At 45.4% G+C, this 24,656-nt stretch overlaps 1 protein-coding gene across 2 annotated transcripts in view; it reads left to right on the forward strand.

The window, feature by feature from the left end:
• The first annotated feature begins 112 nt into the window (after window positions 1-112).
• Window positions 113-24,656, forward strand: part of TADA2A (transcriptional adaptor 2A) — a 34,682-nt gene continuing 10,138 nt past the window's right edge. Inside the window, exons 1-13 of one of the 2 annotated variants that reach the window (XM_032969057.2) lie at window positions 113-675; window positions 963-1,069; window positions 3,633-3,692; window positions 5,312-5,403; window positions 8,893-9,056; window positions 10,503-10,591; window positions 11,453-11,525; window positions 12,301-12,364; window positions 12,476-12,519; window positions 12,926-13,036; window positions 13,541-13,612; window positions 14,468-14,600; window positions 20,478-20,521. In XM_032969057.2, coding sequence (XP_032824948.1) covers window positions 657-675; window positions 963-1,069; window positions 3,633-3,692; window positions 5,312-5,403; window positions 8,893-9,056; window positions 10,503-10,591; window positions 11,453-11,525; window positions 12,301-12,364; window positions 12,476-12,519; window positions 12,926-13,036; window positions 13,541-13,612; window positions 14,468-14,600; window positions 20,478-20,521 — 1,072 coding nt within the window. In that variant the 5' untranslated portion in view covers window positions 113-656. The remainder of the gene's footprint in view (window positions 676-962; window positions 1,070-3,632; window positions 3,693-5,311; window positions 5,404-8,892; window positions 9,057-10,502; window positions 10,592-11,452; window positions 11,526-12,300; window positions 12,365-12,475; window positions 12,520-12,925; window positions 13,037-13,540; window positions 13,613-14,467; window positions 14,601-20,477; window positions 20,522-24,656) is intronic. The other variant, XM_032969056.2, reaches the window with a different exon arrangement.

A 24,656-nucleotide genomic window follows, 5' to 3' on the forward strand; every position in this document is an offset into this window, starting at 1 on the left:
AACTTTATTACTACCCTCGCTGTGTATAACTTTATTGGTACTCAGTTTTGTAGGCTTTCGCGACCAATATTATTCATTTATAAATCGCGTTATTTATAAATGTGTCGTAACCCTCCACCACCCGACACGGCCAATCAGCAAAAAAGTGTCACGTTGACAAAAGACAAATAGTTCACTACTTTAGCCCACCGCTGTGTTGAAAAGTGAATCCACAACATTTACAGTTTTTGAGTACTGTGACGTTTCGCTGGTAATTACATCCAGCATCATCGGGCAATTCGCCAGAATAGTAAGGCCCTTTACTTGCTCCCGGTCTTAAATAGAGTAGCAGGAGGGTTACGACACATTTATAAATAACGCGAGCGAACGTAAACACCTTTATGAATTTATTGGTACTCTTGCTTTGTAGAATTTTATTGGTATCTCGTTCTGTGTAACTTGATTGGTACTCTCGCTCTGTATAACTTTATTGGTACCTCGTTCGGTGTAACTTTATCGGTACCCTCGCTCTGTGTAACTTTATTGCCCCCCCCTCCACTGCGGAACTTTATCGATACTCCCGCTTTGTGTAACTTTATTGGTACCACTTCTCTGTACTGTACAGTATACAGTATCTTTATTGTGCTGCCAGGCGCAGTGTCGCCCTGTGGATCGCCATGGATCGGCTAAGCGCGGGTAACGCTGCTTTTGTGTCTCTCCTCCTCTACCCGTCTCTGCCTCTCTGCGGCCCCCGTCCAGCGTCAGCTGCGTTCGAGTTGCGCCGGGCCTCGTGTAGCAGTATCGGTTGTTTACGATTGGCAATCACCACGACGGCTCTCGTCGCCCGGTTGCTGGGTAGCGATTCTCCCCTACGGTGGGCGATGAGCCTGGAGGGTTGCAGGCTGCTCTGTGTGTATCACTATCCCCCACCCACCCCACGACTCCCCTCCAGCGTGTGTGTGTGCCTGCGCCTCACCCTCCAGTTGATCCGTTTGCACGGCCCCCGTGCCCCGGCTGCTCCTCGTACCTCGTGGAGCCGTACATCAAGTGCAGTCAGTGCGGACCCCCTCCGCTTCTGCTTTGCCTGCAGGTAATAGCACGGCACACCCCCCTCATTCCCCACAGCTAGCAGTAGTAACAGAGTGTGTGGCGTGGGGGGCACCTCGCCGCGGTCGTCATTGCTGTGAATCCAAACAGATTTGTGAATAAAATAAAATCCTACAAACACTAACGCAATAACGGTAACATCAGAAGCACTTCAGCCCACACCGTTCACACTCTTATGAGGGGGAGCACTTGTAAAGATGTGTGGGACCACTGGTTTCGCTGTTAATCCCATGCAACAACAAAAACATCATATAATAAACTCCTAGATTTAAAGCTTTCGTGACTGCAAGGATCCATACTCTTTGGTTCTATTCGGTAAAGTCACGTAGGTAAATAATAAAACAGCAATAATCATTATTTACCTACGTGACTTTACCGAATAGAACCAAAGAGTATATAATAAACTCCTTTTAAAAGTTTTTTTAAACAACGGTTTATTAACAACTTCGTTTAACTCACGGTCGAGGAGTCCGTCAATGACGCCTGAGACACGCGGCGCCTGCTTTTTCTGCGAGCCGATTCCACAGTTTAGGGACTGCGGCGTTTTTGACCTACACAAATATATAAAAAATATATAAGGCGTCCATACAAAATGTAAATTGCTTGAAAGTAGCGAATTAATTGATTAATTGATGCCGATTTTGATACAGGCATGCATTGTCACCGGATCTGAGTACGTGTGCAAAATGTGGAATTGATTGGACAACGGGAAGTAGACACAATTTTGATTACAAGATTTGACCACGACAAACAGGAATCAAGTTAAGTAAAACCGTTTAACAAACACTTATAAAGACATAAAGCTTTCGTGACTGCAGGAATTCATATTCTTTGGGTCTTTCGGTAAAGCCACGTAAGAAGAAAAATTAAAAAATATATATAAAAATATCACGACGTTTCGATCGCAACACAAGCAATCGTCATCAGGTGAAAAAATATAGCGGGAGAGCTACTGCGGCAGGAAAAAATATAGTGGGAGAGATGCTGAGGCAGGATGTTTATAAAGGTTTGAGATGGGTGTAGCCCAAGGGTCATAAGCGAAGTGGGCTGGGCTAGAGATGAAATTTGCATGTAAATGTAAGATCTGAGAGCTGGGCAACCTCCACGACTACGAAGCTCTGTAGATGGCCATTGTATTGTGAGAGATTATCATGTCAATGTAGGAAAACAGAAAACCAACAACACATCGAGGCCAATGGGAAACGCTGGCTGTGTTAGACAGTGAGATATTTAGCCTGTTAATGTAAAGACATTTAACTCAGAGACTCGAAAATAACTGTTAACATCGGTAGGTGGGAAGGAAACATCACAGCCAGTTATGACTTAAACTGGTTCATAATGTCCTTCCGGTAAAGCCATGTAGGTTTAAAATAAAATAAATTAAATCACGACGTTTCGATCGCAACACAAGCGACCGTCAAATCTAGATTGAACGTCCTTCCAATGATTGCTCAGTTTGTACCCATCTTCTCGGTTGAAATTGTGTCTGTGTTTATATATCTGGATGGCTTCATGAACAAATCTTTGCTGATAGCCAGTGGGTTTGCAGAGTACCTTCATCTTGGAAAAATCAATTTCGTGTGTGCCCACAGCGTTAAAACAATGATCAGCCACAGCTGAGGTATTGGTCCCTACCGTGTTTCAGATCTGCCTTATGTTCACGAACACGGTCCAAGACATGTCGCTTAGTTTCCCTAATGTAACTACTGCCGCAGACACAGCTTAGTTTGTAGACACCGGGATATTGCATGTCAGGGATCACATCCTGCACAGATGGGATCAGATCACAAATTTTATGTACTGTGTTGAATCGAACCTGGATCTTGTGTTTGCTCATGATTTTGGAAATATTTTTGGTAACCCCTGCTATTATGGCAAGGTGATGGTTTTGATTGGGTCCTCAAATCATGAGAAAACACAAGATCCAGGTTTTTTCCTACATTGACATGCTAATCTCTCACAATACAATGGCCATCTGCACAGCTTTGTAGTCGTGGAGGTAGCCCAGCTCTTCGATCTTACATTTACATGAAAATTTCATCTCTAGCCCCGCCCACTTCACTTATGACGCTTGGGCTACACCCAACTCAAACCTTTATAAACATCCTGCCTCAGCATCTCCCCTGCTATATTTTTTCCTGCCTCAGTAGCTCTCCCGCTATATTTTTTCACCTGATGACGGTTGCTTGTGTTGCGATCGAAACGTTGTGATTTTATTATTTTTTTCTTCTTTCTTCTTCTATCTACGTAGCTTTACCTAAAGACCCAAATAATTTCCACTTATAAAGCTTTTAATCACATTCAAAGAAAATACTAAAACAGTTTCAGAGAACCGCGCCAATCGCTGCCAGGCAGATTTTATGCAGATTTTCTGTACTCAGACCTCGGGTTGAAAGTGCACGAATATAAACATTGACACACCAAGTTTGCCGCTCACAGACTTAGTAAAGTGCACTTGACATTGGAGTGACTGAATAGGCAGCCTCTATGTGTGGGTTGTGTTTACATTGCTTGTACTCAACGTGCGTGTGGGACATGTGCGGCAGTGTTTTGCACAGGGCCTGGAGTTAAGGAGCCATCGCAGTGAACACAGCTATGAGATCGTGGTGAGTGCTGCAAGTCGTCACCTTTGCCCAGTCTTCACCTTTGCCCAAGCGCTTATGAAGGCCAGCACGGCACACGATGGGGGTGGGTGGCCAGCACCATGCCCGGCCGCCTTTGTATCCCCAGTGGCGATGTTTACACACTGCACCAGGTACTCATTTTGAGGCCGAGTCGACCTAGGGGAGGCCCAGCACCGGTTCAGATAATCGTTACTGGTGTTGGTGGCCCTGAGCGGGAATTCAGCCCGGGTAGTCGGGTTCGTAGCGCAGCGCGCTAACCGCTACACAACCGCTCCTCACACACACACACACTGTGTGCGGATCTTTGAAAAGGGCTCGGCGACACATCCCCAGTCCATTGAGATGCATTTTCATAATTTACGGGGGGATTCAAGATTCAGTAATTTATTTCTGTGCAAGGAATGTCAGTTTACGTTTATTAGCCGACTTACGTGGAGCCGTGAAATGCACAATTACCTATTTTCCCGCATATAACCCGCGGGGTATACTACTTTTTACAAACAAAACAAGACCCTGCGGGGTATATGGAGGTGCGGGATATCCCAAAAATATTTTACACGTGTGACATGTCATGATTCGTTAAATGTTTTCATGGTAGGACTATCCACTATGCAACACTTACCTTTGACTAGAGCACTGCTGAATGAACCACTCACACTAAAATTGCACATGTTATCACGTTTTAAATGAATTGTTTGTACAATTAAACGACTGTTTGAAGTGGGAGCATTGTTTACCGGCAACGTGAGAGCTTGGGGGGGAGAGAGGTGGGGGTTGGGGGGTGGGGCAGCTGGCGGGAGAGAGAGGTGGGGCAGCTGGGGGAGAGAGAGGTGGGGGGGGCGAGGCGAGGCGACGGCGTTACCGTAGTGCCGCTATTATCTGCGCAGTGGGCGATATACCAGTGCTCAAACTGTATTTATCTACCAGTTGCGTGTTATTTATTGGATATTTACTTTTGTTACTTATTTACTGTTTTAAGTTCATTTGTTTCCGGTTAGTCTGTTGTATTTGTGCACGTTATGTTTTATTGTTAACCATTGATAGTGGAATGTATTACAAATGTAAACTTCGTATGAATATGATGGAATTAAGCTGCAGTAACGACGTAAAATATATGAATGCATGTGGGGTATATGGAGGTGCGGGCTCTCTGAAATTTGTTTTACACAAAACGCAATTTTTGCGGGGTATATGCGTCTGCGGGTTATATGCGTATGCGGGCTATATGCGTAAAATACGGTAATCGAAACATTTTGATTATTACCCCTGTGATTCTGTGCATATATCGTACGGTTAAGAGTTCATATTTATCAAGCAATGCCTCGTGACATCCATAAACTTTAAGATGAAAGCGGCGACCGGAAATGTTAATAGCTCCCTAAGCTGTGCGAGCAGCAGCTCAACAATCAACAGGAACCGCATCTGTTTGATTTTGACTGTCATTCATCATTAGTTGGGCCGTTTGCTGCATTGTCTCCACCAACACGACAGGCATTAGGTCCACAAGGTAACACTAGTGTGTGCTATTGCAGTCCAGTCGTCTCACTCAGAGCAGTGGGCGCACTGAGCACCACCTCGCCCCTCTTGTGCCCCCTCTGCAGACGACAGATTTCCCGGTGCTCGACATCGGCTGGACGGCACAGGAAGAGATGACGCTGCTGGAAGCTGTTCTGGACTGTGGGTTGGGAAATTGGTGAGATTCCTTATCCTTCGCAGTGTCCATCACGCGTTCTCAAAGAGCGTGAATAAGAACCAGCACCACGCCGCACTGACCGTCTCCCCATGATCCCTGTACCTATAGATCCGTCTATAGCACTACACCTACGGCACTACACCTGTCGTTCCAATTTGTATTTGTGAATTATTTGGGTGTTTCGCTGTCTAGGGTATAATTGAATAATGACAGTAACCCATTCATACAAGATCTGTTTGATATCATCGCATACAATGCAATGGTTGAACACACTGGTAAACCACACACGTGGAAACAAGACTTTAATGCAAGCAAGTCTTTTCTTTATTTAAAGCCAGGATATCTGTCATTAATGTGCAACCGGTGTTTGGTAAAACTTATAATACTGTTACGAAGGTTTTGAATTTGAATCAAAAAGCACATCAAGTAGGCAGTGCTCTGTATATATATAAAAGCAATCAACATAAAACAATCCAATATCAAAAGTAGTACATATTTATGCACGACTAAAACATTATGAGGCCTTGATACCACAGACCCGAAGTAGTTGTGATACTTATTGATGAATGAACTTTGAGTATAGTCCGTTTTCCTTAGTCACAGTCAATGAACATGCGTCTTCTGCTTGTCAGAGTTGTTGCACACGATGCCTCCTCCGGTGCAGTCCGGATGTTAACAGTGTGATGCCACAGCGACAATGCCACACGCTAGCAGTGGCAGCTGTCAGCTTGATGAACAATGACACCGTCACAGTGATGATGCAGTCTTGGGCTGTTAATGAGAGCACAACGGCAGTGCAATCAGCGCTGAACTCTAACAGAGTGCATACATGATCTTCTTGTAGATTTAGACCAGGGGTGGGGAATGTCCAGCCCGCGGGCCGTATAAGACCCGCGAAATCATTTAGTCTGTTCCAGTCATCACATTAAAATGTTTGACCAAATATAACAGGCTAATTTTTAAGTTGATAATTTTGTATGGCCTGCGAATGATGTTATAAATATCTAAATGGCCCTTGGCAGAAAAAAGGTTCCCCACCCCTGATTTAGACAGTGACCACACTCTCTGCCAGGTGACAGATGGACAGATTTCTTCACCATGATGATAATCCACAGACTCATGTTGATTACAGCTTGTGACTTGATTAGTAGAGTGCAGTCGGTGTTCTCTCCTCTTTGTGGATTTTCTCCTCACGAACCACTCTTGACATTTTAACTCTTCAACAATAGCAAATCTTCGGATCTTCTTTAAACAGCTCCAGTGTTCTATTATTTCAGTTACTCCACTCCTGAAGCGTCTCAATAGCATATTGCTATTAACTCATTACAGCTGTGTTACAGCTTCTCCTCTTTTGCTTCTCCACTGCCTTCCTCGTGGTGGCTTTTTATCTTGACAGTGTACAGCCGGGTCTCGTGATGGGGTGGCTTTCCAAGCTATTGCGCTCAGCCAATGTGAACCACACAAACAGTGTCCTAGCCACTGCTGGTCTGCCCACATTTCAGTGGTGGCATGTGTAGATATACTGAAATCATGAATTGACAAATGTGTAGTGACATAGCGCTGACTGTTGGGCAGCAGCAGCAACTGCAGGTGGGCACTTAGTGCACACGCCACTGAGCATAATGGCGGGTGTGCCGGCTGGGCGGAGGAACTGGGGTAAGGGTCATGATAGACCTCATGTGGAAGCCATCTGATGGGTTCGAGAAGAGAGGCACGGCTAGGGCGGAGCCAAGCCGCGCTGAGGGGAATATAAGCAGTGGAGAGCTAGAGCTCTGGGCTGCCGGTTCTGGGGTTGGACTCATCTCATCTCGTCATCGGTGTCGTCGTCGTTGCCCTCGTCGCTGCTGCCTTCGCCCGATCATTGCGCGGCCGGACAGTCGTTGGCTGTTCCGGTCAACGCCGTCGGTGCAACGCAGACAGGGTCATGTCTGGGACAGGGCGTGCGGCAACGGGGTCATGTGTGAGAGAGAGGGCCCGAGTGGTGGCGTGAGCTCGGCAACAACAACGAATAAAGAGGGCAGAGTGGTGCCTCCTGCAACCACCTCGTCTCCGGATGACTGTGTGTGCGTCGCACACCACCCGCATGCACAGACGACACTACAAGTTTATTTCATTTTTTATACGATCTTTCCTAGGAAAAAGAGCTGCCTCTTTCCAATTACTATAAGTCCTCGTTTAACGCGATAGATGCGTTCCTGAAAAGTACCGCATTAAGCGACAAACAATTTACCCATAAATCATGTATCGATAAAGTTTGGCGCGATACGATATACTACGCACACAGTAAGATGGCGGGAGTAAAATAACTGAGGGTACGCCGCCACATTACCTTATCATTCCGTGTACTGTATTATACCACTCACCCCCTCAGCACAAGAAATAGTTTGTCGTCAACTGCTCAGAAACTGCATTATAACGAGTGCATTCCACGTTGTGCGAAAAGTGTTCCCTAATTGAAGAACTACGTTTTACTGATAATGCGTTTTGTGAACATGCGTTAAGCGAGGGCTTATCATAATGCAAGCTTTTAAAGTATTGTGCCTCCCTTTTTCGAGGTAGAGAGTGTATGTTTAGCTTGATACAGCTGCGAGCCATTAATTTCGTGGTCGGCAAAGGAGAGCACTTATCTATCCCTCTCTGTGCCCAAGTCGGCTCTCAATGCTGTTTTGTGTTGTGACTCTTAGGTAAGTTTGACTCCGGTTTGTGGCCTCAAGTTCGCTGAATTAAACCACTTACAGGAAAAGCTGTGTTATCTGGCACTTTACCATCCGGAATGCTCTATTAACCGGAATTTGTTATATACGGCAATATAAATCTTCCTTTACGTATCCGGAAAAAATCCGATAGCCATTTGGCATCTTGCCATGTGCTTCTAATATATCTGTTGTTTACAGAAGCTTCAGGACGTTGCTGAGTGGTGTCACTAGCGGCAGTGTCAATTGTAAACATCTGCCATTGTGATGCGTTAACTTTGTATCCTGTACTCTAAACTGCCGCACTGCTTCTCTACAATCAACTTAGAATGCTCTATAACTGACTGTTGAGTACCTTTGTAAAAGAGTATATTATTTCTTATATCATAGTTAAAATGTAGGTTTAATTTCTTTCTCAAAAGTTTTATGTTCTTGGAACATTTGGTGAGCCATAAGTCTCACTTTCAAATAACCGGCATATTTGATTAACCGGCACCCTCCATTCCTCATGGATGTCGGATAACAGCTTTTCCTGTATATATAAACTTTGTGCAACCAGAGCAACTAATGGATTATTATACTCATCTAATTTGTTCAATGGTATAACCATGACACACTCATATCACCACACTTGTAGCACATCGCCTATTGCACACCACTTATAGCATCACACAGCACTGCACCTAGAGCACTACACCTGTAGCACCACATCTATAGCACCGCACCTGCACTCAACCTACAACACTGCACCTAGCAGCTGTGTGTCTTCACACTCCCGTGTTGTGCTGTGGCCTAGGCAAGATGTGGCCAATCAGATGCGAAGGAAGAGCAAGGAGGAGTGCGAGTGGCACTACATGGAGCGCTATATCAACAACCCCCATTTTGCGTCTCCTGCAGCCGGCACGGGGCCCAGCGACAGGGCGGAGGCCACCGCCGTTGCTGCCCCCGTTGCTTTTCAGGGTACGCAACACCACAAGGGCTCGGCCCAGGGCTATGCAGCTTCCGCCATCTCCTTGAAGAGCGAAACGGCTTTAAAATCTCTCTGAACAGATGCATCATTGATCTGTGTGTGAGGGGCATCTCGGTTATTGTGCAATAATCTTAACGCGTGGGGTTGGTAATTCGGGTCAGCCTGGAGGTCATCTCTTGACCACTGTCTCGATGCGTATTTCTTCCTGTTGACAGAGGGAACTGCTCCTAAAGAGTCTATAATAGTGATTGACACAGTCGTTCTCTTGCGGGACACGGCGTGAAGCTGTATGGGAACCCTGCTTCAGGCTTCCGACGCCATGACACACGTTCGCCTGATGTCGCTACGTATCTGTGATTTTCATTGGTAGTGGAGGGCAGGCGTTTGCAAGCAACGATTTGCCTTCCCCGCTCATTTGTATGAAATGTCACGGTTTGGGGTACTGATTTAAATTAAGGATCAATTTTGTCTTACAGTATTTAAAAAAAAATGTAAATGAAAATGTATTTAGCCAGACAATGGTAGCGCACGCCTTTAATCCACCACTGTGGAGGCAAGGCTTGGCAGAACACACTAATGTCAAGGTGCCATACCGTGGCTTGCCAGAAGGCGGTACAGCTAAAATGTGGACTCCACCTCTTCCGTTTGTATGGTATAGAGCAGTGGTTCTCAACCGGGGGTACACGAACCCCTTGGGGTACATGAGGCGATTTATAAATGTGTGAAATTATATCATACATGAGTCATTGGTGAATAATCATGGACAAATTTGCCAATATAAAATAACTACAATACATTTTTTACCCATATGGTAACCTAGATCTACATTAAAGATTTTTCTAAACTCATTGACCGTAAACAATTTGGTTTTGAAGAGTAACCGGTGAGGGCGGACCAATTTTATGTCATGCATGCAGAGTGCCCTTGGAATGTTTTCTTATTCACTTGCAGTTACTAGCTAGCTAGGATACCTCACGAAATGGATAAATGGTTAAACATTGATGTTTATTATTAATATATTTATTTTTTTTGAACAATGTTGAGTCAGGAAGGGAGGTATAGTAGCCAAAAAAAGGTAAGAACCACTGGTATAGTGTATCCCCCTAGGGCGTGTGGGTTTCTCCTGGTTTCTTACCACGTGTAGAAACACTTAATTGGCCCATAGCACCTGAATACAGAAGACCGCAGAGCCTCGGCAATTGTTAGCGCCGACTCTCTGCGTGCCTGCTGCCTTTCCCGCAGTGTCTGTTGTTCCTCCTCGCACCTCTGAGTCATTATCTCTTTGCGAGAGTGAGCGAATGCTGTGTGCGTTACAAGTTGAAAGTATCTAATGGAGTTTGTGACATCTTCAACAACATATGATTGACGAAAGTCTTCATGGTTGAATGAAGGAGACGCGTGTGTGTGTGTGTGTGCGTGTGTGTGTGTGCGTAAAGCTTGCGAAGATCCTCCGAGGCCGGGACTTGACTCGGCAGTGGCAAGGGAGATGGCCGGGTACATGCCGGCCCGATCTGACTTCTGCCAGGCAAGATGGGGACCCCATGGCGCAGACACATGGGGGGCACGCCGCCGGTCTTGGCGTCCCGTTGAGATGGCCCCCAACGCTCACTTGCGCAGCACCTGCGATTCTTACACCTAGGGGGCATTCCATGTGACCCGGCAGTGTGCGCCGTGTAATTGCACACGGTTTTATTTATTGTCTGCGTGGTTGGGCGCGATAGTCATTGTGTAAGTGCGTACTAAATTTCGATTTAAAGCTTTCGTGACTGCAGGGATTCATCTTCTTGGTTCTTTCGGTAAAGTCACGTAGAATGGAAATAAAATAATAAAAATAAAACATAAAATTCTCACAATGTTTCGGCCAGAAGACAGACCTGTTTTCTGGACAGACCTGTTTCTTCACCTGAAGAAGGCTACTTGTGTTGTGGCCGAAACGTCGTGAGAATTTTATTTTATTATGTTTTATTTTTATTATTTTATTTCCATTCTACGTGACTTTACCGAAAGAACCAAAGAAAATAAGTGCGTACTGTATAGTAATAGGCCTAATGTATTATGTTGGACCTTTTTCGCACCATATGTAGCCAACTGTAGTAATCGGAGGTGCAGAGGAAGGACAACAAATGTGTTAATGTGTTTGTCTACACGTGTCATGACGTGTTTGCAATGTGTGTGTCATCTGATGCCCTGGATACCTGTGCATACGAGACGTTGCGTCTCAAGGGATTATCCCATGTCAAATATTTGAAAAATAAAGATCAGGCCATGGGTCATCACAGTTGACTCAGGGCGGATAGCATCTGTAATATCATAGAAGTACACCTTGTTTAAGTTACGTAATATCATACGTTTCTCATGATTTGATGTGTGGTTGGTTTTATTTCAGGAGTTTGATAACTATGCTGAATGGGACTTGAGGGACATAGATTTTGTGGAAGATGACTCTGATGTCTTGCGTGGTGAGTAAGGTGGCTCTGACGTGGTGCGTAGTGAGAAAGGTGGCTCTGATGTGTAGTATGGTGAGTAAGGTGGCTCTGATGCGTAGCATGGTGAGAAAGGTGGTTCTGATGTGTAGTGCGCAACCAATGCAGGTTCCGTGACATGTCACAATGTGTTAAATCGAAATTTAATGTGTTCGTTTGTTTTGTACATTCAAACATGTCACATTTGTAGCACGCTCTGCACTCGCCGACGCTGCAGAGAGCCGCTGCAGAGAGCCCTTGCAGGGAATGCATGGAAGCTTTGGGCAGTGCAGGCCACTCCTGCATTCAGAACGATTCTACTCTGCAGGCAATGCAGCAGACGTGAGGCGAGTCGAGGTTTTCAATTAAAACATAGGACCAGAATAGGTAGGCATGCTCCAAGGAGAATGGACCACAATGAATGGGTTCTTCTTGGTACTTTGTTTGCCAAAGCATTTGCAAGAAACTAAATGAGTATTTATCTTGCCAACAGGAATGCTGTTTCTGTAGCGCCAATTATTTGTAGCTAATGCAGATAAATGTGCTTATTGTAAAAATCGCCTAGGGTTCCAACCGATTTTGGCGCAGTTTGCATTGCTCATGGGTGTAATTTAGAGCCTCAATGGTAAAGCATATATCCTTGATTACCAATCATCAGGTACGTGCAGTGTGATTTTGCAAAATACACATCGAGATTGGTCATCACAAGAGTTGGAACTGTGGGGGGCACTGAGCCCCTCCTTAGTGGACACTGCTTGATCTTCTCTTGCAGCCCTGAAGATGGCCGTGGTGGAGATCTATCACTCTCGCCTCAAGGAGCGGCAAAGACGCAAAAAGCACGTAGCATACTCTATACGAACTGCTCTACATGAATTGCTGTACACGGACTGCTCTATTCATACATTTGTTTCTTTGTATAAAAGTAAAAGGGATCATTTGTTTTTCAGAATTGTTCGTGACTATGGACTCATTAACCTTCGCAAATTCCAAGGTACGCTTTTTTGCCAAAGGGAATACTTTTTTTTAATAGAGGGAGTTGGTGATTGTGGGAATCTTGGTCAGGAGTTCCTATCCGGGGGAGGTGGCACATTCCTTCTCTATGCTCTACATTCTTCCACGCTTTTTCAGATGCAGAGAAAAGTCATTCGCGTGGAAGGTTCCGCTCCACATCGCATGGAATACGTGGGCAGTTTTACTGTCGTTGCCACTCTTCTAGTTACTTTATTCGATAGCTGAACTACTTCAATAACATGTGTTCAAGGAAATTACTTCTTTTTGTGCATGTTAAAAGTGGCGCAGTATATAACTTATTATGATTTCGATTAAGATTGAACATGTGCAACGAACGTTGTTTACAAACGGCTGCTTGGTTCTGTGCTTGCGCTGCGTCTCTGCAGTCCTGGAGCGACAAAACAGCAAAGAGGTGCGGGATTTGAGCGAGGCCATTCGTCCCTTTGCTAAGACGATGAAGCCCTTGGAGATGGACATGCTGATCGAGAGCTATGCACGTGAGTTTTAGTATTCCACCGGAACCAGAAACATCATTGGAAATGATTGATGGTCGCTCTCATTGAGATGCATCCACAAAGGCGCTAGAGACAGTAGGCAAAGAAAGGAAACCACAGTTGAATATTTATGTCATGATTAAGTTGAAGCAAGTGAAACTATGCAGGGACAGCTAATCGTGAAGAACAGCAGAAGATGCCCTTGAAAAAATAAATTAGAGACTGGCCCAAGATGGAACCAGTTATCGGAATAAACGTGTGGAGACCATGGGGCATGCTGATGATAAAAGCACACCAGAAAACTGAACACAAATCCGAGAACATGAATTTAATCTGCCAAGTTTGTGTGAAAAAGTACCTCTTCCAGCAAAGAATGAGGGTATGCGTGCACATCACAGACTAAGTTTGCTACATGGTGCATGTTTACGAGTGTAAGAGGTGGATTGCAGGGCCGAGTGATGATGTGTGGAGCGTCGGGTGATGCTGCTTCCCTTGTCTCGTTTGCAGTAGAGTGTGAATTGCGCAAGGACGTCCAACGGCTACAGGATTACCGCGTCTGTGGAGTCACCACCTTCAGAGGTACGCACCGCATTTTCCAGTGCCAGCTGACCTTCCCTCAATGCGTCACATGCACACGATATTGTAGGCCGAGTGAAACTCTTTAATCTCAACAGGCTGACGAGTGAGGAGCGTGATGCAATAGCAGTGAAACGCATCGGCTGCTGAGCGCCGTGCTTGTTGTGAAAGGCCTTGGTGCAATCAGACTTGACTGGGTTATGGAAACCATGGAGAGGTTTTTCAGAAAGGTGGGAGAAGATGCCCCTTTCAGGGACTTTGCAAGCGAAGGAAGGGTTTAGATGGGACGGAGTCTGTAGCAATGTTTGGGTCCATTGCTGGTTTCTTTATTACAATGGAGGCATTCAAGAAGATGATAATGTAGAGACCAGCATATAATAGCCAATGAGTGATTGGTGGGCAGAAGATCCCTGATGGATTAAGACTGCTTATGGTGGGGGTATGGTGTTGAGGGGAGGTGGTGGAATGATGAGTAGACAAGGCAACTGGAGAGGGAAAGTTGGATGCCAATGCACAATCCTGAGTGTCTCAACCTTTGTTAAGTAGGAAATGAGTTGATCACACTTGGCAGCTGACAGGGTAGTGGAGGAAGTTATGGTGGCCTTAACTCGTCACCCTGTATCGTTTCACCCATTACAAAATACAGTCTGAAACAATGTCAAGAGGAACTGTAGTTGTCACACCATCCTTGAGACATCACAGGCAATGGTGCTCTTCAACCAGTATGCCACATTGGCAGATTGTAACAGATCATCACCAATGTTATGGCAATAGTTTGATCTGCACACGAAAGTCTCTTTGTCGATGCCAATCGCATTGCACCCTCTCCCTTGTTGATGCCTATTGCTCGATGCATAGGAGCGCGAGTGTATGAGCGGCTGCTCGTGCGCCGTGAGGAGGAGAAGCTGCGGCGCACTGTACTGCAGGATGTGATGCAATACGTGCAGGACCCCAACGCCTGCCAACAGTGGCTGCAGCGGCAAGCAGCTCTGTGAGACGCTTGCGCACATACCTACATTGTGCATTACACACACACACGCTACACACCGTGTGTATGTTATACATTACACTACCGACGCCGTGTTTACACGTTGCTTGCATTAACATGGTACAGGTTCACAATGAAAAGAACTCATTCTTGGTTTTTTTGGTAAAGTCACGTAGAAGGGAAATAATAAAATAATAAAAATATAAAACAAAAAAATTACCACGACATTTTGACTGCAACACAAGCAATCATCATCAGGTGTGAAAACCACAACAAGAAAAAATTGAAAAAAGTGGCGTTTTTTTTAAACGTTAGCACCACGGAGAGCGATTTGGCAGTTATTCAGATGGACGAGTCCATCTATGTTCGGAAAAGAGGAGGGGGGAGACGAAAATAATGGATGCGGTCTGAAAGCCACCGTAAGCGTGAACAATCAATTAAGACCCGAAATGGTTGATCAAATCCTTCCAATGATTGCTAATCCAGAATCCATCTTCTCTGTTGAAATTGTCTCTGTGTTTGTATATGTGGATAGCCTCATGAACGAATCTCTCATGGTAGCCAGATGTCTTGCAGAGAACCTCTGTCTTGGAGAAGTCAATGTCATGTGAGCCTACTGAATTATAACAGTGATCTGCCACGGCCGAGGTATTGGTCCTACCGTGTTTTAGGTCTGCTTTGTGTTCACGGATGCGGTCCGAGACATGTCGTTTGGTTTCTCCAATGTAACTACTACCACAGAGGCAACTTAGTTTGTAGACGCCAGGGTACTGTATGTCCGGAATCACATCTTTTACAGACGGAACCAGATCACGGATTTTATGTAATGTGTTGAATCGGACCTGGATCTTGTGTTTATTCAAGATTTTGGAGATCTTTTTAGTGATCCCCGCAATGTAGGGTAAAGTGGTGGTTTTGAATGGCTCCTCAAGAGGGTTCTTCTTCATGGTTGGAGTGATAGCTTTGCGGATTGTGTAGTCTGAGTAACCATTAGCCTAAAGAGCTTGGTGTACGTGCTTGAGTTCACTGGCTATGTGTTCCTGGTCGGATATGCATGGGGCTCTATGGTGCAGAGTCTTGATGAGGGAATTCTTCTGGGATGGATGGTGGTGGGAATCCGGTTTCAGGTAAGCATCCGTATGGGTAGCTTTCCTGTCGACAGAGTGGCTCATTGAACCATCAGGTCTCTTTTTTATTAGGACATCCAAAAAAGGTAGCTTGCCATCTTTTTCGACTTCCATGGTAAATCTGATGGCTGGGTATATGGAATTGATGTAGTCGAGGAATTGGTCTAGAGCAGGCTGGCCATGTGGCCAGATAACAAAAGTGTCATCCACGTACCTCTTCCATAAGGTTGGGCGCAGAGTGGCAGTCTGGATGGCGTCAGTCTCAAATTTCTCCATGAAAATGTTGGCCACAACCGGAGATAGGGGGGAGCCCATTGAGGTACCCTCAGTTTGTTTGTAGAAAGTTCCATTCCAGGTGAAGTATGTGTTGGTTAAGCAGTGTCTCACCAGGGAGGGTACCTCAGTGTTTATTCCTTGATGAACCAGGTCTTCAATGATTGCGATGGTGTTAGGTACAGGAACTTTGGTGAATAAGGAAACTACATCAAAATTGACAAGCAGGTCGTCTGGGGACAGGGAAATACCCTTGATTGTCGATACCAGGTGAGTAGAATTTTGTACCGCAGAGGTAGTTTTTCCAGTGAAATGCCGCTGGATTTCAGACAGAAAACGAGCCAGTTTGTAGGTGGGGGAGTTGATAGTATAGATGATGGGACGAAGGGGTGTATCTGCTTTATGTATTTTTGGTAAGCCGTATAATCTTGATGGCCTGGCAGCAGAAGGTTTCAACGAGAACTGTTTGGTTTGATCAATTAATGCGGTTGAATCAGAAAAGATTTTGTTGGTTTGTATGACGAGGCTGTTGGTGGGATCTCTTTTTATTTTTGTATAGCTGCCATCGTTGAGTAATTCTTGAATTTTGTTGTTATATTCTATTTTATACATGATGACAGTGGCATTGCCCTTGTCGGCTGAGAGGATGACAATGTCATCCCTCTTTTTTTATTTATATAATTCAAAACGCTCATCTTTGCTGACGTTGCTAGCTGGCATCTTAGCGTGTGAGGGTTGCAGCGATTTCAGATCTTGCTACGTCTGCAGCGATGTGACCCAGGCCCTTGAGAGCCACGTCTACTTGGGCAATTATATCATGAACTGGTATGTGTTTAGGTGTGACTGCAAAGTTTAGCCCTTTAGCTAAAACGGATTTCAGACCATCGGAAATAGAACTGTTACTGCGATTAATTACGACTTTGTTAACATCTAGCTTTTTGGTGTGTGGGTCCGGTCTTTTGTTGGAGAGGAGGTTAAATTTGGAAATCAGGTTGTCCTTACATTTGGTCGACATAGTGGCAGCTGAAGAGGCAGTCATATTGTCTACACGTTCCCAATCCGATGTGGACATTGTTGCTGTCAATGATAAGTGTGATTTGTAGAGTGTCTTGTCTAACTGATCTAGTTCGGTGCGTATAAGTCTGATTTTCTCTGAGATAAGAGCTAAGCTAGTTCTAGATATTATTCGTTTTGCATTAGAAGACGTTACAGCAGCAGAGGTTAGTGTTAATGCGATTGGTATTACCCCAGAGTCGCGGCATCTCTTCAGAAAGGTGAGAGACTCGATCAGCTGAGCCTTCTTATCCCAGAGTTTGTTGAAGTCTCTCAAAGCTATGTGGAAACTCTCCCCGTAGAGGCGGTTAAATTTTGATTTAAAGCTTTCGTGACTGCAGGGATTCACATTCTTGGTTTTTTCGGTAAAGTCACGTAAAACAATATTGTTTTTAAATAAAAATTTTACCGCCTCTACGGGGAGGGTTTCCACATAGCTTTGAGATCCTTCAACAAACTCCGGGATAAGAAGGCTCAGCTGATCGAGTCTCTCACCTTTCTGAAGAGATGCCGTGACTCTGGGGTAATACCAATTGCATTTACACTGACCTCTGCTGCTGTAACTTTTTCTAATGCGAAACGAATTATTTCCAGAACTAGCTTAGCTCTTATCTCAGAGAAAATCAGACTTATACGCACCGAACTATATCAGTTAGACAAGACACTCTACAAATCACACTTATCATTGACGGCAACAATGTCCACATCGGATTTGGAGCATGTTGACAATATGACTGCCTCTTCAGCTGCCACTATGTCGACCAAATGTAAGGACAACCTGATTTCCAAATTTAACCTCCTCTCCAACAAAAGACCGGACCCACACACCAAAAAGCTAGACGTTAACAAAGTCGTAATTAATCGCAGTAACAGTTCTATTTCCGATGGTCTGAAATCCGTTTTAGCTAAAGGGCTAAACTTTGCAGTCACACCTAAACACATACCAGTTCATGATATAATTGCCCAAGTAGACGTGGCTCTCAAGGGCCTGTGTCACATCGCTGCAGACGTAGCAAGATCTGAAATCGCTGCAACCCTCACACGCTAAGATGCCAGCTAGCAACGTTAGCAAAGATGAGCGTTTTGAATTATATAAATTAAAAAAGAGGGATGACATTGTCATCCTCTCAGCCGACAAGGGTAATGCCACTGTCATCATGGATAAAATAGAATGTAACAACAAAATTCAAGAATTACTCAACGATGACAGCTATACAAAAATAAAAAGAGATACCACCAATAGCCTCGTCATACAAACCAACAAAATCATTTCTGATTCAACCGCATTAATTGATCAAACCAAACAGTTCTCGTTGAAACCTGCTGACAGGCCATCAAGATTATACGGCTTACCAAAAATACATAAAGCAGATACACCCCTTCGTCCCATCATCTATACTATCAACTCTCCCACCTACAAACTAGCTCGTTTTCTGTCTGAAATCCTGCGGCATTTCACTGGAAAAACCACCTCTGCGGTACAAAATTCGACTCACCTGGTATCGACAATTAAGGGTATTTACCTGTCCCCAGACGACCTGCTTGTGAGTTTTGATGAGTTTCCTTATTCACCAAAGTTCCTGTACCTGACACCATCGCAATCATTGAAAACTTGCTTCATCAAGGACTAAACACTGAGGTACCCCCCCTGATGAAACACTGCTTAACCAATACATACTTTACTTGGAATGGAACTTTCTACAAACAAACTGAGGGCACCCCAATGGGCCCCCCCCCCCCATCTCCGGTTGTAGCCAACATTTTCATGGAGAAATTTGAGACTGACGCCATCGAGACTGCCACTTTGCGCCCAACCTTATGGAAAAGGTATGTGGGTGACACTTTTGTCATCTGGCCACATGGCCGGCCTGCTCTATACCAATTTCTCGACCACATCAATTCCATACACCCAGCCATCAGATTTACCATGGAAGTCGAAAAAGATGGCAAGCTACCTTTTTTGGATGTCCGAATAAAAAAGAGACCTGATGGTTCAATGAGCCACTCTGTCTATAGCAAAACTACCCATACGGATGCTTAACTGAAACCGGATTCCCACCACCATCCATCCCAGAAGAATTCCCTCATCAAGACTCTGCACCATAGAGCCCAATACATATCCGACTAGGAACACATAGCCAGTGAACTCAAGCACGTACACCAAGCTGTTAAGGATAATGGTTACTCTGACTACACAATCAGCAAAGCTATCACTCCAACCATGAAGAAGGACCCTCTTGAGGAGCCATTTAAAACCATCACTTTACCCTACATTGCGGGGATCACAAAAAAGATCTCCACAATCTTGAATAAACACAAGATCCAGGTCCGATTCAACACATTACATAAAATCCGTGATCTGGTTCCATCTGTAAGAGATGTGGTTCCAGACATACGGTACCCTGGCGTCTACAAACTAAGTTGCCTCTGTGGTAGTGGTTACATTGGAGAAACCAAACGACATGTCTCGGACCGCATCCATGAACACAAAGCAGACCTCAAATACGGTAGGACCAATACCTCGGCCGTGGCAGATCACTGTTATAATTCAGTAGGCTCACATAACATTGACTTCTCTGCAAGACATCTGGGTACCATGAGAGATTCATTCATGAGGCTATCCACATATACAAACACAGAGACAATTTCAACCGAGAAGATGGATTCTGGCTTAGCAATCATTGGAAGGGTTTGATCAACCATTTCGGGTCTTAATTGATTGTTTACGCTTACGGTGGCTTTCAGACCGCATCCATTACTTTCGTCTCCCCCCTCTTTTCCGAACATAGATGGACTCATATATTTAGCTCTTTCGGTAACGTGACTTTACCGAAAGAGCTAAGAATATGAATTACTGCAGTCACGAAAGCTTTAAATAAAAAAATAGATGGACTCGTCCATCTGAATAACTGCCAAATCGCTCTCCGTGGTGCTAACGTTAAAAAAAGCCACTTTTTTCAAATTTTTCTTGCTGTGGTTTTTACACCTGATGATGATTGCTTGTGTTGCAGTCGAAACGTCGTGGTAATTTTATTGTTTAATATTTTTATTATTTTATTGTTTCCCTTCTACGTGACTTTACCGACAGAACCAAGAATATGAATCCCTGCAGTCACAAAGGCTTTAAATCAAAATTTAATGCAAAAGACCTTTGAGTTTTTTGTTGTTAGTGATGGCTGAGCGAGACCTTCATCCAATGGCGGATTGATCATGGCTCGTGATGATTATACTTTTTTTTGTTATGCAGAGGAAGATGGATGTAAGATTGGAGTTGATATACAGCTGTATTTACCAAAACATGTGTATTGGCTGCAAAGTGAAACTGCTTGCATAACTGATGTTCAGCCTCGTGTTTCCTGGGGCTTTACTCACTCTTTGTTTTAATGCTCTTGCTGTGTTTTGCTTTTCATCGTTTTTTCGTGTTTAGGGATGCTGGCCGTAACCCAGGTGGACCAATCATCCCCTCTCTTGGTAAAGTTATCATGCTGGCGTTCGCAACCACTGTGAAGCACACATACACAGCAACCACTGTGTGTGCACTTCACGACATGAGTCTGTTGCAACATGTAGAGCAAAGTTAGTTGTGTGTATGTATATACAGGCAGACCTTACTCGGCGCGAACCTGTAGAACACCGATTCGTTATTGTGCTCTTTGTCCTGGTGAAACATCTTACGAAACAAAATTCAGAAAAAAAAATCTACAAAGTGCTTACTAGTGAACACGCAGTAGCGGCTGGTCGAGAAAATGTAGCGGCCCCCAATGAGAGTGACGAATGCTCTCAGCCATCCAGACCCCACACCCTGCGATTCAATTATTGATAGTTATCACTGTTTGTGGTCACGATTACATTTAAACAAAAAAATTCGATTTGTTTAGCTACTCATGAGACCAGGAACTCACGAGACCAGGATAGTCTCTTCTACACCTGAAAGAAACCTCATTACATCTATTTAGACTGAGCGCATCACTAAGATCACAGAGGTCCTGGAGCTCTTCTCCGAGTGACCCGGACTGGGAGCGCAGCAGCTCCGACAACCTCGTCTCCGACCTCTGCCATATAGGAGTACAGTAGAATGCACTTGTCAGGACAGTACATAATACTGATGTTATTAAGAATATATATATGAAATCAAGTTTACCCTCATTATTAGCACTTATGGATACCCCAATGAAGCTCTCATATAATGCTGATACGAAAGAAATTACACTGTTGGGAACAGATCCCCATATGTACAATGTTCTAATTACCCCTTTTAGCGCTGATTATATTCGTGCTCATCTTGAGCACCAAACGAGATCTCCCTTTTTATGTACACTCACGGGAAGTAACCGGCGTTGCCTGGGAGAAAAAGAGACACATACACATCGAACCACACACAAACACATTGACTTGCACACACATATGGACTTACACACACAGACATTCACTTTAGATACACACGCAAATTGAAGTACACACATACAGCGACTCACACACACACACATACGTAGACTCTCACACACACATCGACCTAACACACATATGCACTTACACACACACATATTGACTAAGACACACACACATACATAGACTCACACACACATTGGCCTACACACACACATACACATATGAACTCACACATACAGACATGGACTTTAGAAACACACATGGAGTTACACACACATATCGACTGACACACACACCGACTTCCACACACACATATGTACTTACAAACACATATGGACTAACACAACAACCGCCATTCGCCACTAAGTGGCGGTGACGTCACCACGACGCTTGTGCCAGGCCATGTGCACCTTGAGGCCACGTGAAGTGTTGAACGCCCGCGGACAGGAGGTCACGGGGCAGACCCAAGTGCCATGGGTCGACTGACTGAGATGACTGGCTGATGCACCACCTGTGCCCCCTACTGTGCCAACCTGCTGTGCTTTAGCCACCCGGCGCTCCGCTCGTTGTTGTGAGCGTCGCTCCTCCGCCCTCCGTTGTTGGAGGGCGACTACCTCCAATTGCCCAGTAGAGTCCTTCACAAGCCTCCTCTACAGAGGCCGATCTTGACACCGCTGGTACCAGTCATTGGCAAGTCCACTCAGCTCCACGTCCTCCTGTACCACATCACTCCATCTCTTCTCTAGCCCGTGCCGCGCCCGTTTAGCCCCCTCGATCCGGCCATACAAAAGCTGTTTCGGCATGCGGTGGCTGGGCATGCGGGCTACATGACCCAGCCAACGCAGCCTTGCCTGCCGGAGGTGCTCACCGATGGGACCTTGCCCAGATCTTTCAAAGATTTGTGAGCTCCTCACACAATCCAGCCTGGTTAAACCCAGTATGGATCGTAGGCAGGCCAGCCTAAATGTTTCCAACCGGCGAAAATGCTCCATTAAGGGGGTCCACGTTTCGCAAGCGTAGAGAAGGGAGGGAATGACCGTGGCCGAGAAGACCTGAAGCTTAGTGCGGAGCGACAGACCAGGTGGCTTCCACACAGCGTTACGCAACCGATGAAAAGATATTGCCGCTCGACTAATTCGGAGTGAGACCTCTGCTGTTAAACTGGAGCCAGTCATAAGCACACTGCCCAGGTATGGGAAACTCTCCACTCTCTCCACAACTGCCCCATCACCGATTGGGAGTTGTGGGGGTGGGTGTCCGATGGTGCAAAATATCCAGGCAGGTGCTTAGTTTTGGTGGGGCTGATGGTAAGGCCCCATCTCTTAGTGGCACGCTCCAGTCTCAGCAGCAGCGTCTCCAACTCCTCCTCTGAATGAGCAGCTATTACCAAATCATCGGCATACATAACGTGGTTGAGCAATAGGGAGCCATCCCTTGACCGCACCCGGGCATCGATGAGCCTCCCATTATATCTGTACAAAATGGAGATTCCCCCGATACAGCTATTGAAGGCTTCACGAACTACGTGGTCAAAATAGATGTTAAATAATGTGGGAGCCAGAGGACATCCCTGTCACACCCCAAGGTGTACAGGGAATGGCTCTGACTCCTGGCCACGTAGTTTTACCCGGGCCCGCTCACCATCATGAAGGTCCTTAATGATCGTGAGCAAAGGGTCAGGGACTCCAAAAGCACGAAGAACAACCCAGAGCCCAGGCCTACTGATGGTATCATAGGCCTTGACCAGGTCAATAAAGCAGAGATGTAGGTCTTGTTGGAATTCCCTACACCTCTGCTGTAGCAGACGGACAGAAAATATGGCATCTGTGCAGGACCGCCCTTTCCTGAAACCGCATTGGAGCTCCGCAAGCCTCTCCTCAGCGTGCCTGGCAAGGCGATGTTGAATAATCCTTGCCAGGACCATTCTCGGCACACTGAGGAGTGAGATGCCCCTGTAGTTGTTACAGTCTGTGCGGTCCCCCTTTTTAAAAAGAGGGACCACCAGGACATCCTTCCAATCCTGCGGAACCCATCCAGTGGTCCAGACTGTTGTTATTATGTCATATAGGGCAGTCTGTGCACAAACGCCACCCTTCCTCAGCATTTCGCTTGGGAGATCATCTCTGCCCGCTGCCTTTCCTGGTCGCAGACTCCGGACATGGACTTTAGATACACACACATGGAGTTACACACACATATCGACACACACACACATTGACTTACACACACACATATGGACTTACACACACATTTGGACTAACACACACACATATGGACTCACATACACATCGACTAACACACACCTCGACTAACAAACACACAGCGACTAACACACAGCGACTGACACACACACATGGACTGACACGCACACTTGGACTTACACATACACATCGACGTACACACACACATCTGGTGTCGCCCGGGCAAAAAAGACACAGACACACATGGACTTACACACACACATATGGACTCAACACACACACACACATCGACTCACACACACACATCGACTTACACAGCAATCCCTGATGATGCCACAGCTAGAGCTGGACAGAACTGGCCACATGGGCCATGGACCATTTGGTTGCAGACCACATAGAAAAAAAGGGCAGGGTCTTGATAGGGGTGAGGTAGCTCAGCACTGATAAATGTGTCGGTGTCACTTGCATGAATTGTTTCCCTCATCCATAGCGATATGTGAGCATGAGGAAGACGACGTTTTTGCCACCCAATGGTATGCAAGTTACTGCTTGTCTATCCAAAGACGCCGCCTTTGTTGGTCGTAATGAGCATCATGAGGTCATAAACTTTGAGTTTTAAGACCCTCGCTAAGATGTCATGTCTCTTGATGGCTTTTGGTTTGCATAAAGGTAAACCTGGATCTCCTTTCATTTGGGATTGCAAGTGAAGGTGATGAAGAGATAGGGCGTGGCATATTGGTTGATGTATGTCATGGCATCCTGCATCTTCTCATGCATGTATCTTGGTGGAGCTGTGAAGGATGAAGGCAAAACAACGAATCTGCCCACATTGTGAGCGTTTGCTTCTCCTTCGGCATTGATGGCGTCCCAGAGATGAGCATACTGTTCACACGCAGACAGTTTTGATTCATTTGATTGTAAAGAAGGCGCTCACTCTCAATGTTGGCATACTCATCGACAACATACTGGTGAAAGAGGTTGGTGCACCATAATATGCGGTTTCCTCCTCTGTCCAT

The sequence above is a fragment of the Petromyzon marinus genome, chromosome 41 (genome assembly GCF_048934315.1).
Source record: "Petromyzon marinus isolate PM22_M1 ecotype Great Lakes invasive population chromosome 41, UKy_Petmar_22M1.pri1.0, whole genome shotgun sequence".
Lineage (NCBI taxonomy): Eukaryota > Metazoa > Chordata > Hyperoartia > Petromyzontiformes > Petromyzontidae > Petromyzon > Petromyzon marinus.